Source organism: Phoenix dactylifera, chromosome 3, assembly GCF_009389715.1.
Source record: "Phoenix dactylifera cultivar Barhee BC4 chromosome 3, palm_55x_up_171113_PBpolish2nd_filt_p, whole genome shotgun sequence".
Classification (NCBI taxonomy): Eukaryota; Viridiplantae; Streptophyta; class Magnoliopsida; order Arecales; family Arecaceae; genus Phoenix; species Phoenix dactylifera.
The window spans coordinates 1,892,485-1,908,214 of NC_052394.1; the positions used below are offsets into that span (position 1 = coordinate 1,892,485).

At 38.1% G+C, this 15,730-nt stretch overlaps 1 protein-coding gene across 1 annotated transcript; it reads right to left on the reverse strand.

Moving 5' to 3' along the window:
* Positions 1 to 3,705: 3,705 nt before the first annotated feature.
* On the reverse strand, positions 3,706 to 15,397 carry LOC103710669 (vacuolar fusion protein MON1 homolog). The gene is made up of 14 exons (XM_008796525.4): positions 14,728 to 15,397; positions 11,721 to 11,800; positions 11,505 to 11,576; positions 11,308 to 11,347; positions 10,513 to 10,614; positions 10,201 to 10,322; positions 9,093 to 9,225; positions 7,505 to 7,596; positions 6,799 to 6,880; positions 6,557 to 6,621; positions 6,139 to 6,429; positions 5,946 to 6,037; positions 5,461 to 5,525; positions 3,706 to 4,006 (listed from the first exon to the last, which is right to left on the reverse strand). The coding sequence occupies exons 1-14, from the start codon at positions 15,184 to 15,186 to the stop codon at positions 3,911 to 3,913; spliced, it is 1,791 nt and encodes a 596-aa protein (XP_008794747.2). The 5' UTR covers positions 15,187 to 15,397; the 3' UTR covers positions 3,706 to 3,910.
* Between the last annotated feature and the right edge of the window lie 333 nt (positions 15,398 to 15,730).

Consider the following 15,730-nt stretch of genomic DNA (forward strand, 5'->3'; position numbering starts at 1 on the left):
AGTTTGCCTGGAAATTAGCCTACGGCATACGGTGAGGATGAAATGGGGACTACTGAACTCAACTTAGCTGCCTACATTGGTACGATTACTGATATATCTTGGAACTGGTCAGAATCATCGTGGTATACCGACCAATTAGGGCTTGCCATGAAGCCTCCGACCAACCAGTCAAAGTTTGCCATATGGATGATTCCAGAGAGGTACAGGAAGTCCTTTAAATTTTAAACTCACCTTCGAGTTGATGGCACGTCGGCTATGACTGCAAACAGTTTTCATAACCACGTGACAAACGAGCAAAATGTGCGGAGCGTGATGAGCAGGTGAAACGTCCATACACAATCTTCCGGATATGGGATCGGTGACCAAAAATGGTTGATCCGCACGTCCAAACTCTTAGGTGATGGGCACTTTTCCTCATCTATATAAACCACTCTTGGGAGACCCTCCAGATAAGTCCTTAAGAGTCCGTTTGAGTTAGACATTGAAGGATCCTCCACTAGACACCCTCCAGCAAGAGGGCTTCTCTATTTTTTGATATTTCAAGTTAGATCTAATGTCAGAATGAAGGTCCGAGAACGGTCTCCTCGGCGCAACACCATCTTGGGAGCAACCAGTGTCGAAGCCATCGCCATCCGAGTACAATGGCCACAACATCGTCGCCTCGAAGATACATCACGATCGTCGCCTCGAAGATACGATCCAAGCAGCCAATCATCCGACCTCTCCTGCAGCTCGGCTAGCTCGATGCGTTGGTCAGGCTGATTCCCGGCAGCAACAACTACTAATACCAGGGTACTAGAGATTCATCCGACTATGGATCAAATCTCAAAACCTTATAGCATATTCATCTGGTATCTTCCAATTTTCAAGGGGAATATCCAAAGATCCAGACACTTGGGGCTTCGTAGAATACGACGGTCTATACGGTCATCAATTTTGTCAACTATTCCTTGACAGCACCGCCTCCACATCGATGCACTCGAAATGCTACCTTGTCCATTCAGTCCTACTTGACACCCCTAGCTACCACATTAAAAGCAAACCGTCCCCCAACTAGAGGCTCTTCTCCCACTCCCACAGACCGTTGAAGTTTCGGTAAACCATGGTATTACGATGCCCAGTATCACCCTTCTGGCAGAAGTTCCTGCTTTATTTCCTTCTAGTTATTTGCATGATGCTTGTCCTCTATATCTGCTGGAGGATCATGAAGAGAAGACTTCCGAGGACTCGGAGAAGACTTCCGAGTGAAAACAACACGGATGAACCTTCAGCACAGCCACAGAGCACAGGTCTGGCCTCCGCTGTCATACGTTCCCTACCGGCAATTCGATTCAGGAAGGACATCAACGAGGGCGATGGCCATGGAAGTAATGATTGTGCCATATGCTTGGCTAAATTCCATCGAGGGGAATGGGTGAGACGGCTGCCAAACTGTGCTCATGTCTTCCATGTCTACTGCATCGATACTTGGTTTCGGACTCGCTCAACTTGCCCGCTATGCAGAACGAACGTTTTATATGATTTTAATGACTCGAATCCTTCTGTTTCAATGGGGGTCGTCTCATTGGGCGCACTGCAAAGAGAAGATGCCTGCCGGGAAAGGGCTCCCGGTTGCGGACTTCTGCAATTGGAAATGACGCAAAACCCAGAGTTCAGGATGGGACCCATGAGTGGCTGTCCATATGAGACAGAATCGGATGAATCATCCCAGGGATTGGTTTCGCCGGTGGAAAGGCCAAGTAATTACCAACGGCGAACGGTGGAGGAACTGCTTAAGATAGCTCATAATAACAATGGCGAATCCTGTTCGAGGGACCTTGGCTCTAACATTGAAGATCATATATGTGCTCAAAGGCCTCTTGCCTGAGTAACAGTGCATAAAGCAGACTGGTAGGTACCAGGAGGAACGAGTAGGCCACTATAATAAATCTAGAATGAAAAGAAAAAAAACATTACGATATTACAATTCACAAAGAGATTGAAATTTATTGACATGCATGTGTATAAAGTCATTACTTGATTTTGTTCGCTTCATGCACTTGTAATGTCATACTTTTTGAAAATATTTTGTCTAAAACTACTATATCGTTATTTTATAATAATATTATAAAAAAATAATTTACTAGAATAGAATTAAAAGATTGAAAGAAGCTTGTCTGGATCGAGACGTGTGATGTATACTGTTTTAAGAGCATAATTTGCCTCTTATATGCGGATCTGTGGTGATCTCGACCCCAAGATATAACGACCTAGCTCGGCATGATCCTTCTCTAACGAACACGATCTTTTTGAAAGAAACTCTCCTGAGATAAAGTACCAACGAGAGATCGGACTATTTTTAAATTAATCCTTGAGGAGTCTATTTATAGACTCCATTCCAAAGACCGAAGAGACGTGATAATTCCGAAAATACGTAATGTTTAAGGAAACCAACTTTTTTTTTCGAAAAGCCACAATTTTTCTGAAAGAGGCATCTCAAAAAAAATATTTTAACATATTTAAAACTAAAATCTAGGAGATAAAAAAATAATTATTTTTTTAAATTAAAACTCCAACAATACAACGTACATAGGTTTTCCTAAAATTGAGCTGGGCAAGAAAGCAAACCAGATTGTGGCAATATTTCTATTTAAAGTATATGATAACAAGCTTTCAAAATGATCGGGAAACTTAGCAAATCGACTTGTGACATGGCCCGAAGTCAGGTTAAAAACTAAAGCCACTGAGTCAAAAGTCAAGATGACTCGAGTAGTATTAAGAAAAGAACAAAACATGGCTAAATCTTTGACTCTTTCAAAGACACATCAAAATTATATTTTTGTTTTTTAATGTATTCATGATCTTAACTCAGCCATGTTAGCCTGAATCATTGCGTAGTTAGATCGAGCTGCTGCAGAGTTAGACCGAGTCATCATTGAGTTACCAAGAGTTAAGGATCAAGAAAGTGATGTGAAAACAGGGGTCTCCACCAACGGCAATAGATGGCTATAGTCTTTCATAAAAGACAAGCCGATCACAATAATAAGCAAGAAGATCATGAAAATTTTAGTATCTCTGTTTTGTATTAATTCAGAATTTATATGTTTAGACTTAAGTTTTGAGACACAAGCCTAATAATCTGAAATATTGACCTACCAGTTTAGCCATGTTATTCTCCTCTTAGCTTTGCATCTAGTCTCCATTATCAAGCCTATGACATTTATATATTCTTCATTACTATAAAATTCAAAAATCTTAAATTCAAATTAATAATAGATATTTGGATCCATCAAATATTTCTTAATAATCTATAGAAGCATGTATGAAATATATTTTATTTTGACTCATACGAGTCAAAAAAAAAAAGAACAAAAGAAAGCAAGAAAGAAGAGGACTGGCCGGGTCCTAGTTATGAAATGTCAAACTCTGGCTTCCCGGGAGCTTAATAAGGTTATTTGTTGTGTTTGAGGCTTAATAAGCTCATTTGTGTTCTTCAATAAATAGGCAAATGCCACAATATTTTCACTGGTAATAGAACGGGACCTCACCAGGCTGAGAAAACGAGGGCTCCTTTCCATGCCCTCCGCCTGGCGCCCGTCCTGGGATAAGATAGATATATGCTTTCCAATTTGGGCAGGGTTGTGCCTGGCCTTGTGAAGTCGGTCCAGGGATTAGGGTTGCCGGGTTCGATCCTAGACACCATCATCAGTAGTATGTGCCAAGGAAAATTGGAAAAACATATTATTCAAACATGTCATGTATTTTCCAAAGCGTTAGATATACAGTATTGTTACAACTGAAGAAAAAAAGACAGGAGCAACTCTCATCTTTGTGTAATGACCAATGATGATGTAAGAATTCGTGTTGGCATGGAAAAAAAATTAAAGTCCGAAAGTTTTTCGAAATGAATACAACTACATGGTATAAAATATCACCAGGAAAAGGGGCTTGCTCCCAACAAGAATATCTCATTTTCCAAATCCCTTACCCATTGACAAACTCTGTTGCATACCTTTATTGCCAGAGCCTGCATGTTCATCACAACCTATGTCAAGCTTTTAAATCGTAAGGAAGATAACAAAACAGTCGAAGCTCACTTTTACATTATTTTGATCATTAGAGTTCCAGTCCAAAAAACTGATTGTGATCCATTTCACTAGAAAATTCAAATATGCAGAGAAAACCAAAATACGAGTAGAATTGGCAAGAAAAAAAAATTCCTGAGCGAAGATGAGCAGACAACAATCAAGTTTATCTGTCCTTTTCAACTGGTGCTGCTGCCACTAAAACGGTCGAGAGCATGGTATGCTATATCATGCCAAACCAGACGGTACCGAATGTACCGTCTATACCGGTTCGGAACCGGTATCGGTGGCATACCGATACTCGGTAAGCTAAAAAAATCGTGTACCGTATAGTACGACACTATACTAGTATGGCACCGGTACGAGGTCCGGTATCGAGACGGTGAACCATGGCTGAGGATGCTCCAAGAGCAATACATGGGCACAGAAGACTTTGGGATTCAAGTTGTCACTGAGCAAAATATATTTGCCACACCTAAGCCGACATATAACCTAAGCACTATCTCAGTGGTAGCGATTCATATAAATGAATGGTTTTCTCAGACAGTGTTATAAAAGTGGGTCAAGGTTGTAGCACTGAACCCAACTACCAACTATGAGAAAACCTAACAACTAAGTGCAGTCTGATGACTACTTCAAGATGTATAACTGTCTCAGGCAAGCATCCTTCTTATGCAGAGTGCCAACTCAACCTTACCATGACCGCAAATCTACCTTCAGTACCCAGTCAGCTAAACGATTTCATGGCCAGCAAACAACTACAGCCTTTCTACTCTTCAAGCATCATAATTATCTCACTCTTAGGTATCCAAAAAGAAGCTTACAGCTTCTTTTTCAAATCCCCCTACTTCTTTGAACTGCATACGTTCATGGCTCAACATACACTAGACATGAAGGGCCTGTTTGGATTCCTGATTGACACATCCATAGATATCAACCACAAGGTGGAGTCTAGCGAGGAGAGGTGGTGGCTAAAGGAAGAAAAACTGGGAGATTGGAGAGGCAGATCTACAATCCTAAAGACTTTTGGGTACCCAAAAACCAACATTCTTACGGACTTTCCTTATCCCTAATATCTTCGATTTGGGAGGTCCACGGTCTTCTCAAATCCCCCTACTTCTTTTCCCTACCTCCTCATCTTGGCTGACTCCTCTTGTGGGACTCATTCCTAAATCGACAAAGAGATATTCAAATAGGCCCCTGACAAAAAATGATGCTTCAATCTTGTTTGACTCAAACTTGCATATTATGCTTTGACATCGACAGCAGATATGTTTTTGAGATGAGAAAATGCTATCCATGCAGGAGTCCATGGGAAGTCACTATTTTCCCATTCCCCATAGGCTATTAAAGCGAAAAAAAAATAAAAAGCAATGAAGAATAAAGAGGATCAAACCTTGTCTGCAAGAGGATCAAATGCTGCATAAAGTTCAAAATCTTGAGTGATCCAGCACAGTAGAACTGCCAAATAACACATCAACCTAATAAATCAACTTGTAAATATTCATAAATGTACAAGCAAAGAAACCATTCCATAAGAATATGCTTTGGTGTTCTTTTTTTTTAAATCATTATTATTTTAAGGTGTTCTTTAGCGTGAACTGTCATTACTAGCAGAAAGTTTTAAGTTGAGAAGGGAATATAGTGTTACGTGATGATAAACCAAGAACAATTATGAAGGATTTGAGACAGTAGCAATAAAATTGGCAATTATGCCCGCAATCCACCGGTCATTGGAATTTATTTCCTCTTTGGACAAATTGAAGGCCTGCATACTACAAAGAGTACAACTACAAACCTACACAGGCAAAATAAACCACATTCCTCAATCACTTCAATAATGGAAAACATATTCTTCAAATCATTTTACGAATGTCTTACCATAATTTTCATCCCTTCTGAATTGTGTTTTGTTTGGACCAGTTCCTTTCTCGTGCATGGAAGCATATAACTTTTGATAAGCCCTATACAATCTGCATGTGTCATATTGTGTTATTTAAGAAGGATAGTGCTGAGGAAAGTATAATGAAAAAAATCTAAAGGGTGTTGCTTGGGGGAAAGCAAAAATAAATACCTTTTCTGTTGATTAGAGTTGTTTATGGGGGCGGAGAACTCTGATGATACATACTGGTCAAGGTATACACTCTTATATATGAAATGCCAAAGTCCAGCTGGGCCACCAGTGCCCATGCGAGAAGACAAAGATCCTGCTGCTGTTTTATCCAGACCTAAATGAGGAGACAGAGATCCAGACCGGATAGAAGAATCGACAGGCACGTCCTCAACATGTAGACCACCATCTAGCATGGATCTCTGAGCTTCACAGAGAACATTTGACTTCACAAGCACAGCCTCAATGCGAATCCTATTTATAAATTGAAATTATCTTTTCAATTAAGGGATCACTAAGTTGGAGTAATGCTATAAATTGGATGCAGAAGCTTATTCCAATCTAAATAGAGGGACTTCTCTCTTTATGTGTAGCAACTGACCTGCAGTCTTTGAGATGGTAGAAGGCATCTGAGCTGGTAGTAAGCAATGTCAAATATGTATCCCCCTGCAAAGGAAAGCAACTTGATGACACAGTAGCCAGTGAGCTGAAAAATGCATATACGAAGAACTACATTATATTTTGCAATTCAGTATCATATAATTTCTGGTCAAATAGGTCTTCTTATATAATTCAAAATCAAAGATACCATGCACGTGGTTGTTAGATACACATCTCACTTACATCAAGAAAATGGACATAAGCATATAGGAATGCCATTGGATTATATCTTGGTAAACAAATTGGTGAGAAAGATTCAGAAGTCCTGCACAGTGGAAATACAAAATATGTAAGAGCTCAAATAAGCTTACACCAGTGTAAATTATATCATTCTCAAAGTTTTACAGCCTTGACCTTAACTCTTCCACCCTCCAGAAGATCATGCATGTGATAGGTTTCTGAATTGTTTATGCAAGGTGCCATAAGCAGGTATATCTATGGAGCTTAGAAACCAAACACACTCTTTTTGTAGAAAATAGAAAGTAAACATAATGGCCAGATATTTGAGGTTACTATTAAGAGGTAACATTAAAGAAGGTATCAGCAGTAGATTCTACAAATTCAACTTCATGGACATGCCAAGAAGAGAGATGCATCTTTTCCATGGATATCCATATTTGATGTAGCATAAGAGATTTTTAAATTAGCTGATTGAAGCCAAAGATCATCAAGTTAACTAAATATACTGATAAACTCAAAGAATATACACTATAAACCGAAAAACAGATTTGTATACTGTGACAAAACTGGGCCAACTCCTCCTCTACCTCAAGTGCACTAAATTTTCACTTTATCATTGCTTGATTTATCAAACATACAATTCTATATTTTTCTCCCAGCTAAATCTTATAAGTAATATGAAATTTTCCTAAAAACGTTATTTAATTACCTAAATGATTCAGAAGACAATATAAAGTTGGCAAGTAAGAGCATGTCATCAGGATGAAGAGAGGCCTTCTGTGCTCCAACGAGACTGACAACCTGTAGTTTTAACAGTCACATCAGACATTAGCAGATGAATGGTAGACAGTATAAAGAATATCTCTTGGATGACTAGAAAGTGGCTTAATTAATAGTTTGTTATAGAAAAACAGTACATCATATTACCAAATCAACTGTAAGACTCCAAATTTTGATCAAGTATAGAAGGAGAGCACATGTTACACATGAAAGAATATTAGAAAACATTTCATCTCCTTAAGTTAATCCCAACAGGTTGATATGATTTCAATGATTACAACAAATAATCACTACATATGCTAAGAGTTATGAATCAATTTTCTATTGCTGATAACATCTAAAAATTTACTACGGATGCCAGAAAGCTGGTAAACATGACAAAATTGTAGGATTCCATTTAAGAAGCAAAATCTTCAAGTTGCAACTCAAATTTAAACAAATTATATCCAAAGATAACTTTTTGCAAGCAAAAAAAGAGCTGAATAAACCAATTTCTATGGATGTGGTGGCTTCTAAAACAGTTCCACAACAGAGATTCAAAAAACATGAAGGCCTACGAGATCAAGCATTCACGTTACAATAATACACTGAAAATGCAACTTAATGATTCATATTTCCCACATCTGTGGGGAAGGCAACCAGGCAGCCAATTGGGTCCCTGGACATGCTATTCACACCAATACAGAGTTTCTGTGGATTGACATAGTTAATTCTAATCTTATTGTAACTGTAGTGGCCCATGCCATGACTCGTACATAGAGTAAAATGAAGTAACCTGTATATTTCCCCCTTTTCCACAAAAGAGAAAAACACCTACACACACACACACACACACACACAGAGAGAGAGAGAGAGAGAGAGAGGCAACTTAATCTAAAGAGATGGCAGGACAAGAAGATGAAATTAAAAAGATTGACTGAATAATATTGAAGGACAGGCTTTTTTTCAATACTCATTCACTGGGATATGTCTATCCACAATACTCTAGAATAGGAACATGCTTGATGATACACCATCATAGTCTAAACATACGACTGCTTGTAAAATGCAGGACATACTCAATGTTTGTGTTGCAGTTATCAAAAGCTAAAATAATCTTCTTCAAAACATTGTACAATCAGGTGAAATGAAAGCATCATATATCTGGCCAAACAAGAAGCTGAGTTATCCATTGGAAATCTCTTGTTTTAGCAGACATTTGGTCTCATAGTTCACATATTGAGATGTATTTCAGTTGTCGGTGACACATGGAAGTCCCCCAATCCGCAAGCACAAGAATTCACAACCATAGGGCGAGAATAGTACTAAAGCTGTTAGTAAAATTATAACCTGTTAGTAAAATTATCCAACTACATTAATACTCGAACATTTATTGGTAGTGGTAAAAGAATACCAAAACACTGGCATGATGAGATCTTGCTTAAACACTGGAAGTTGGAACTGCATGGTAATTGAAAATAATTCCTTGATAAAATTGTCCCAATTTTCAGATATTAAACAAGAAATTTTGGACAAACCTTGTGCTTACACATCAATATTGCAAATAAAACCCCCGAGTCAGAAACATCTTGCAAAATAGCAGCAGCTGCTAGTCTTGTTGCACAAGCAAGAGGAAGGCATGTATATGCATGAAGAAATGTGGCGGGATTCCTGACAAGAATAGAAACTGATGTCAACAATAATTTACTAGATCTTAGACAATCATTCACATATTGTGATTCTACTATATCATGACCTTCTGTGGCAACATACTTATGCCTTACGATGGTTTCTCTAAGCAACAACTTGGTGAATTAAACTCACTACAGCGTTAACAGCTGTCAAACTCCCAGAAGGGGATAAATCCTGTTGATTGCAAAGATTGTTTTGCCAAATTTTCAAAGTATATATCCTTTGCATGCATATAATATATTCGCAATGGTTACTCTGAAAGAGCTACAGGCACCTACCCACAAATTTAGGAGGAAAGAAGGTACAAATAACCTCAGAAAAGATCAACATCTCCTGATTTATGTAGAAGCAATATTTTCCCAAAACTTCCACATTGGGTACTGATCATTAGAAAGAACTGTGTAAGTGGCACCAGCACCAGTCCAAAAGGAACATACCCAGTCTATAAGTTGTTTGAGCATCAGCATTTACATGACAGGTGTCGGAAGAAAAAAGAATAAATCTTGTTGATGATGATATTAGTTTCTTTAAAAAAGGGGAGAAATCATTTTGTGCATATTTTCACACATCTACATTGCTCTAGCATAGATTCACCTAATTAAGCATTCATTTTTTCCTCTTCGTTTTGCTTTCACTGCCTCCATAATCTTCTAATTAATTAACAGCACATTTAAGCTTTTAGGTAATACATGATAATTTCAATATCCATGTAAAAAATAGAGACCAAGAAATTAGTTTATTTTACCAAAAATTTTACTACATTGACTAGCGGTTGTAGGTGCTTTCAATTATTTGCTTCAGAAGCATCAACATGGAAGATAAATGTTCAGTTCAAACACAAGCAATGACTAGGCTGAAGCAGTGTTCCAACAGAAATTGAGTAGAGACCAGTTCGTTAAACTTTAAATTTTCACAAATCCATATTTACAGCAACAAAAAAGGAAAGGTACAAACCAGCTAAAGGAATGAATTAGAGAAGAGAAAACGGCATCTGTTCCTCCCAGCAAGGTAGTCATATCAAATTTTGGATTTTTCTGAAAACATCTATTAACTGACTTTGTCAAGATAAGCAGCATCTGCATCCATATCATGACAAAAAAAGGCAATGAATCAGAAAGAAAATCATTGCTCCAGATGTCTAGGTGCATATGATGGATATAATACCAGGAGAAGTCCAAGAGAAGTACTAAGAGATAAAAGAAAAATGCTTATGGTTATTTGAATGTCTAATATACAGGATCTTAAATCATAACATAATAGAAGTACCTGGCCATAGATGAGCTCTAATTGTCCCCTCAATGCTGCATATGGCTCTTCAGTACAGCTTATGCAAACTAGATATATCGGACCTTTCACAAGAAAAACTACCTGAATGTACAATAAAGTTAAAATAACTCAGAAAAGAGTAAATGTAAAATCTGCAACCTACACTACAGGAGACTCTAAAATATTTCATCTATTACTATCCAAAATTAATTATGATCTAAAGCACGAAATATCACTCTATCCGTGTCCTAGATTCTACAAAATAAAAATTTAGTCAGGCACCATACATTCTAGCGATGAGTCCTAAATCAGCCCCCAAGGGCCAAATGAAGGGTTAAAAAAAAGATTAAATATAAAATTTAGGATCATTTAAATGCAAGGTCTGTTGTGGTATATGGAAAAAGAAGTTAACACAGTTTGCTGTTTTACCAAACAAATATATTAAACAAAGCTGGGAAAGTTCAATTTTTTTTTAAAGAAAAAAACTGCCCAATGTATTCAATGGATTTTTTTCTGTTCAAAGTACAAAACAATATGTATAACAGGTTAGTTGCATGTTTCCATTGGCATCTAAACCAGTAGATATCTTGGCTCTATGTAAGTCTATGCAAGGCATAGGAACACGTTACTTGTAAGCAATTTTAGTCAGAAAAAAACAGTTGAACAAATAATCCGCTAAAAAGGTCATACACAGATGATATGAGCAACAAGGTCACCATGGCGTATAAAGCTCTATCTATAGACGAATAACAACATCTCAAAGATCAATTATATGAACCAGAAAGGCCAGCTGACCTGATGGTCTCCAGCTCTTACAAACTTGACCCGATCTCCGCTGGACAAAAAGATAAACAGAATACTGTATTTATTCATCTTGCGCATAATTTAACTAGATCATCCAAACCACACACTAACAAATGGATTGCCAATAACAAGTAAATGGGACCGGGATAGCTAGTCGATTCACACATAAGCTGGTTATAGCAGCGTACCTGTTCTCCACAAAAGAAATGATAGCTTGCAAGGTTGCTGAGAATCCTGCTAGTTTGTGCTCATCTCCATACCTGAAAGTTCGGAAAGATGTTACAAAAGAAGAGCAAAATTTTCAACACAATCAAGATGTATTATATCTATTGAACCCTGTTTTTCTGGCCCAACATAATAATGAGAAAATATGACACTAGGTTAGCACTAAAATCTAAATATACCTTGAGTATATTGGTTTCCCAGAGTGACTCAATACAAAAAAGTGTTTCTTCCGTTTTCTCCATGAAACAGAAGCATCGTCCTGCACTTCAAACAGACATCAAGTGTTAAAAGGCCAAATTTCAGACTCGAGGCTCTTTTATAGAGTGATTAGAGCCAACATGTTAGTATACATTAAAGTTCTGGTTCAAAAGCCCGAAGCTTCAAAAATTGGGGCACAAGGCACATTAAATAAGGGACAAGAAGATTGAAGCAACCATATTAGTGAAAAAAAATTATGATAAAGATATAAATACAAATTTGTGCAAACATATGATATAAATTTAATAAACATTCTTACTTCATCCACTGTCAACTGGACACATGAAAATAACTTAAGCAGCCTTAAAAATTGGAATAAGAATGATAAGAATCAGCATGTAAATCTAGAGCAGAGCTATTATCCACGGCAAGTTTCAAAACCCTGCCAGTGTCACCATCACAATATACGACAGTTCTTCTGAAAAATAAATATATGAATGGTTCCACATAGTTTGAAGTGAGTTTAGCCTAAGAAATTTTAGGCAAACATTCATGGAGCTTTTAGAGGAATATCAAGGGAAATTAAAAGCATTAACAGATAACTAGAATAGTGCATATCATGGGCATGTACTTTGTTATTACCCTAGCACCTCTAAGTCCTGAACCCATAAGTAATATAGGAAGCATTTAGGTAGCCTGCCATTGACATCAAGTGATCTGTTGCAAGACTACGGAAAAACTATCGAATATCCCGTAAGGACTCAACAAGTACTAGATAATCTACGTCACAGACATCAAGCATCATGTGAAAGTAATTCATCTAATATATTTAAGAACAAAGAACATCAGCGAAGCACATTTTTGTCCAAGGAGATATAATCAACTTATTTAAAGAACACCAAGGGCCAAATCAAAGAGAAGAAAAATTGTACAAAAAAAAAAGAGAAGGGAAGAAATGTAATCACAAATTCAGGCCAGATCACCATGAATTACTAGAGAATAACAAAAAAAAAAAAAAAATTGCTTCTTCCTCTCAATATATAAGGCACAAATGGCTTCCATCAGAAGCAAGCTAAAGATTAACTAATGACTATGAACAGCCACAATCAAAAAAAAAAAAAACCCCATAAAACTGTATTATGTGAAATGGCCCCTAACTGCCAAGGGTACTAACTGTTTAAGTGCAAGCCTTCTTCAGCTGCAGCTATCAATTTTACTACACCAGCTTTCAATACATGCATGCTGAAATACTTTCTGGAGCATATTCAACATGAACTAAAACAAACTCAGGGATAAGCACCTATTTCATATGCATTACTCATCTATTTCAGCATATATAATAAAGAAAATATGAGGTATGCTTCAGCATGCAATAAAAAAAAAAAAGAAAAAAAATCCTACAGAAAACTTCACCTACAAAACAAGAATATGAAGGAAAAAAATTAAAATCCCTTGGATGAATGTCAGTGATCACAGACAACAAAATTTTTTAATGAGGAGGGAAAAGAAAAGAGTCATCAAAATATGATTCTCTTCTTTTGGCTCTTCTCATCTTATCAAGCATGATAAAGGAAAGGAACGAACAAATCATTCGATTAACTTATTTAATGCAGAAAAAAGCTGCATTGCCGAATATCTCATGAAGGAATATACAAATCAAGTCCAAGACAATGGCTGAAACCTAAATTTTCTCTAATGACTGGTTAGCAGTAATCCATATGATGAAGCCAGCCAAAGAAGCTTCAACCACATGGAAGACAAGCAGCAGCAATTCAGCATATGCAGATACAATTTCTAATCATATGAACTATTTTCAGAGGAACTAGATGGTAGAAGAGATATTGACTCCGTCTCACCAAGAACCACACTCTTTTCATCGCTTCACTTAAAATCATTGAATCCTTGCAAAAACTAGTAGAGCAGCATAGCTTTTTCCTCCTTCCTTTATAGAACCAAGCTAAAGTCAGACAGCTCAACAGAATAACATCAGAAGACATACCACCCAACCAAGCCTAACAACTTTGGCAACTTGCTATGTCTACAGCGGTATCTTGTCTGCGTGCCCTCCACTCGTGATTTCAGCTTTTGTTAGCATCATTGACAAACTGAAATTAAAGAAGATGGAAAATCTTTCTAAACCATAACAGTTATGCTGGTGATATAAGTCAATACTGTTCATTCACTAAAGTTACATTATTGCATTTGATTATCCCGCAACAATGATTCCTCCACCAGGCGAAACACAACATAAGCAATGAAAAAGCATGGATGCCTGCAAATCATTTTTCCTAAACACTTATGACTATACAAACAACCACACAAGATGGAAGCAAGCCGGGATAGGAAAGACAGTCCTTCACAGCACAGATGTTCAATGTACTACTTACTAAACAAAGCTCCATTAATTCTGAATAAGTATCCATACTTTTCCCAGAATACCAAACAGATGGTCCACTTTGAAGTAGTCTCCGAAACCTCCAGTCTGAAGGCAACGTTTATAATTCCTTAAATATAAGTCCAATGTGCTTAATACTCCATAATTCTCTGCACGCATGTATTTATGTTTCAACTTTTGCAGTGAATGCATGCTAGAACAGCCATCCAAGTCTATGTATCGGTTCCTGAGGAAATAGGAGCATTTCCATGACATTCTCCATAATGCTCGACTGGATAAACTCACCTAAAATTGTATTATTTTTATGCATCATAACTACCTATTTTCCCAAATTATTTACAATAATAGCACTTGCCTCGACTAAAAACCCAGCACCAGCTTCTTTATCCTTGTTATTGTGACATCGCAGTCCTACATTTTAGGGGAATAAAGATGAAGGGACGAGAATCATGACGAAGTACTTGAAGGGCGATCGAGTTTGAGCTTAAGAGATCTAACTAAACTATCAATTTTACAGCAACCGCTGAATTCCAGGTATCCTTAAACTAAATTCAGAAACCACAGAACAAGAAGCAGAGAATTGCTCAACTCGCCTCATCAAGATGCTCTTTTCCACGGCTCCAGTCATCCGGCGAAGCCCTTCCATCACCTACCTCCTCGATCTCACTCTCTCCGCTGCTCCCCCTCTCTCCAGCATACCCGCTACTGCTAGGGCTAGGGGGCGCGTTCCCGTCCTGCTCCGAATTCTCCCTCCAAGCCGCGCCACCATGTGAGGACGATGCTCGGGCCTCTCCGGCAGCTCTTTCAACCTCATCCACCGAAACCGAAGCAGCCGCAGGCTCCTCCTCTTCCTCGATCTCATCGCCGGAGTAGATATCCTCGGGCAGAGATCCGTTGCTCGCAGGCGCATAGCCGGAATCTTCTAGGGTCAGAGAACACAGTCGTTCCTCCTGAGCGTATTCTTGGGGATTGGGTTCGGGGTCGAGTCTAGGGTTAGGGTTAGGATTGGAAGGGCCGTCGTCGGGAGGAATAGGGCCGGGATCGGAATCCATTGCAGGGATAAGGACAGCAAAGGGGCAGAAGAAGGGGAGAGGATTTAGGGGTTTTGGAGGGAGAGTTGGGGTTTTGATGGGAACGGGGAAGAGAGACAGTTTCGTCTCTGCACTTGTTGGTCGCTGGCGGAGACCGGCACTAGAAGGTGAGGCTGCGGTGGTTTTGACCAGTAGGTCGGGAATGATGGTGGTGAATTCCGTCGGCTAAAATCAAAATGGGCCAGGAAATACCGTCCCACTGTGAGACAAGAGCCCAGTTTCCTTTTGGCGTCAGTTTTATCTTTATTTTTATTTTTAAAATAAAATTATAGAAACGGAGATTTAAAAAAAAAAGTGGTTAGCTTTTATTTTTTTTATTTTAAAGATCACTTTCCTTATTTCTTTGTTATGGTTTTTTTTTTTCTTATGTATATAAATTTGTTTTTTCAGAATACTGCTTCGGTTATGATGACCGCCATCTTTAATTCCATCTGGATGCAAGTGTTGTTGTTCCTGCATCTTTGCATCGCAAGAGCTAAATCTCAGCAGCAACGAAGTCATCATA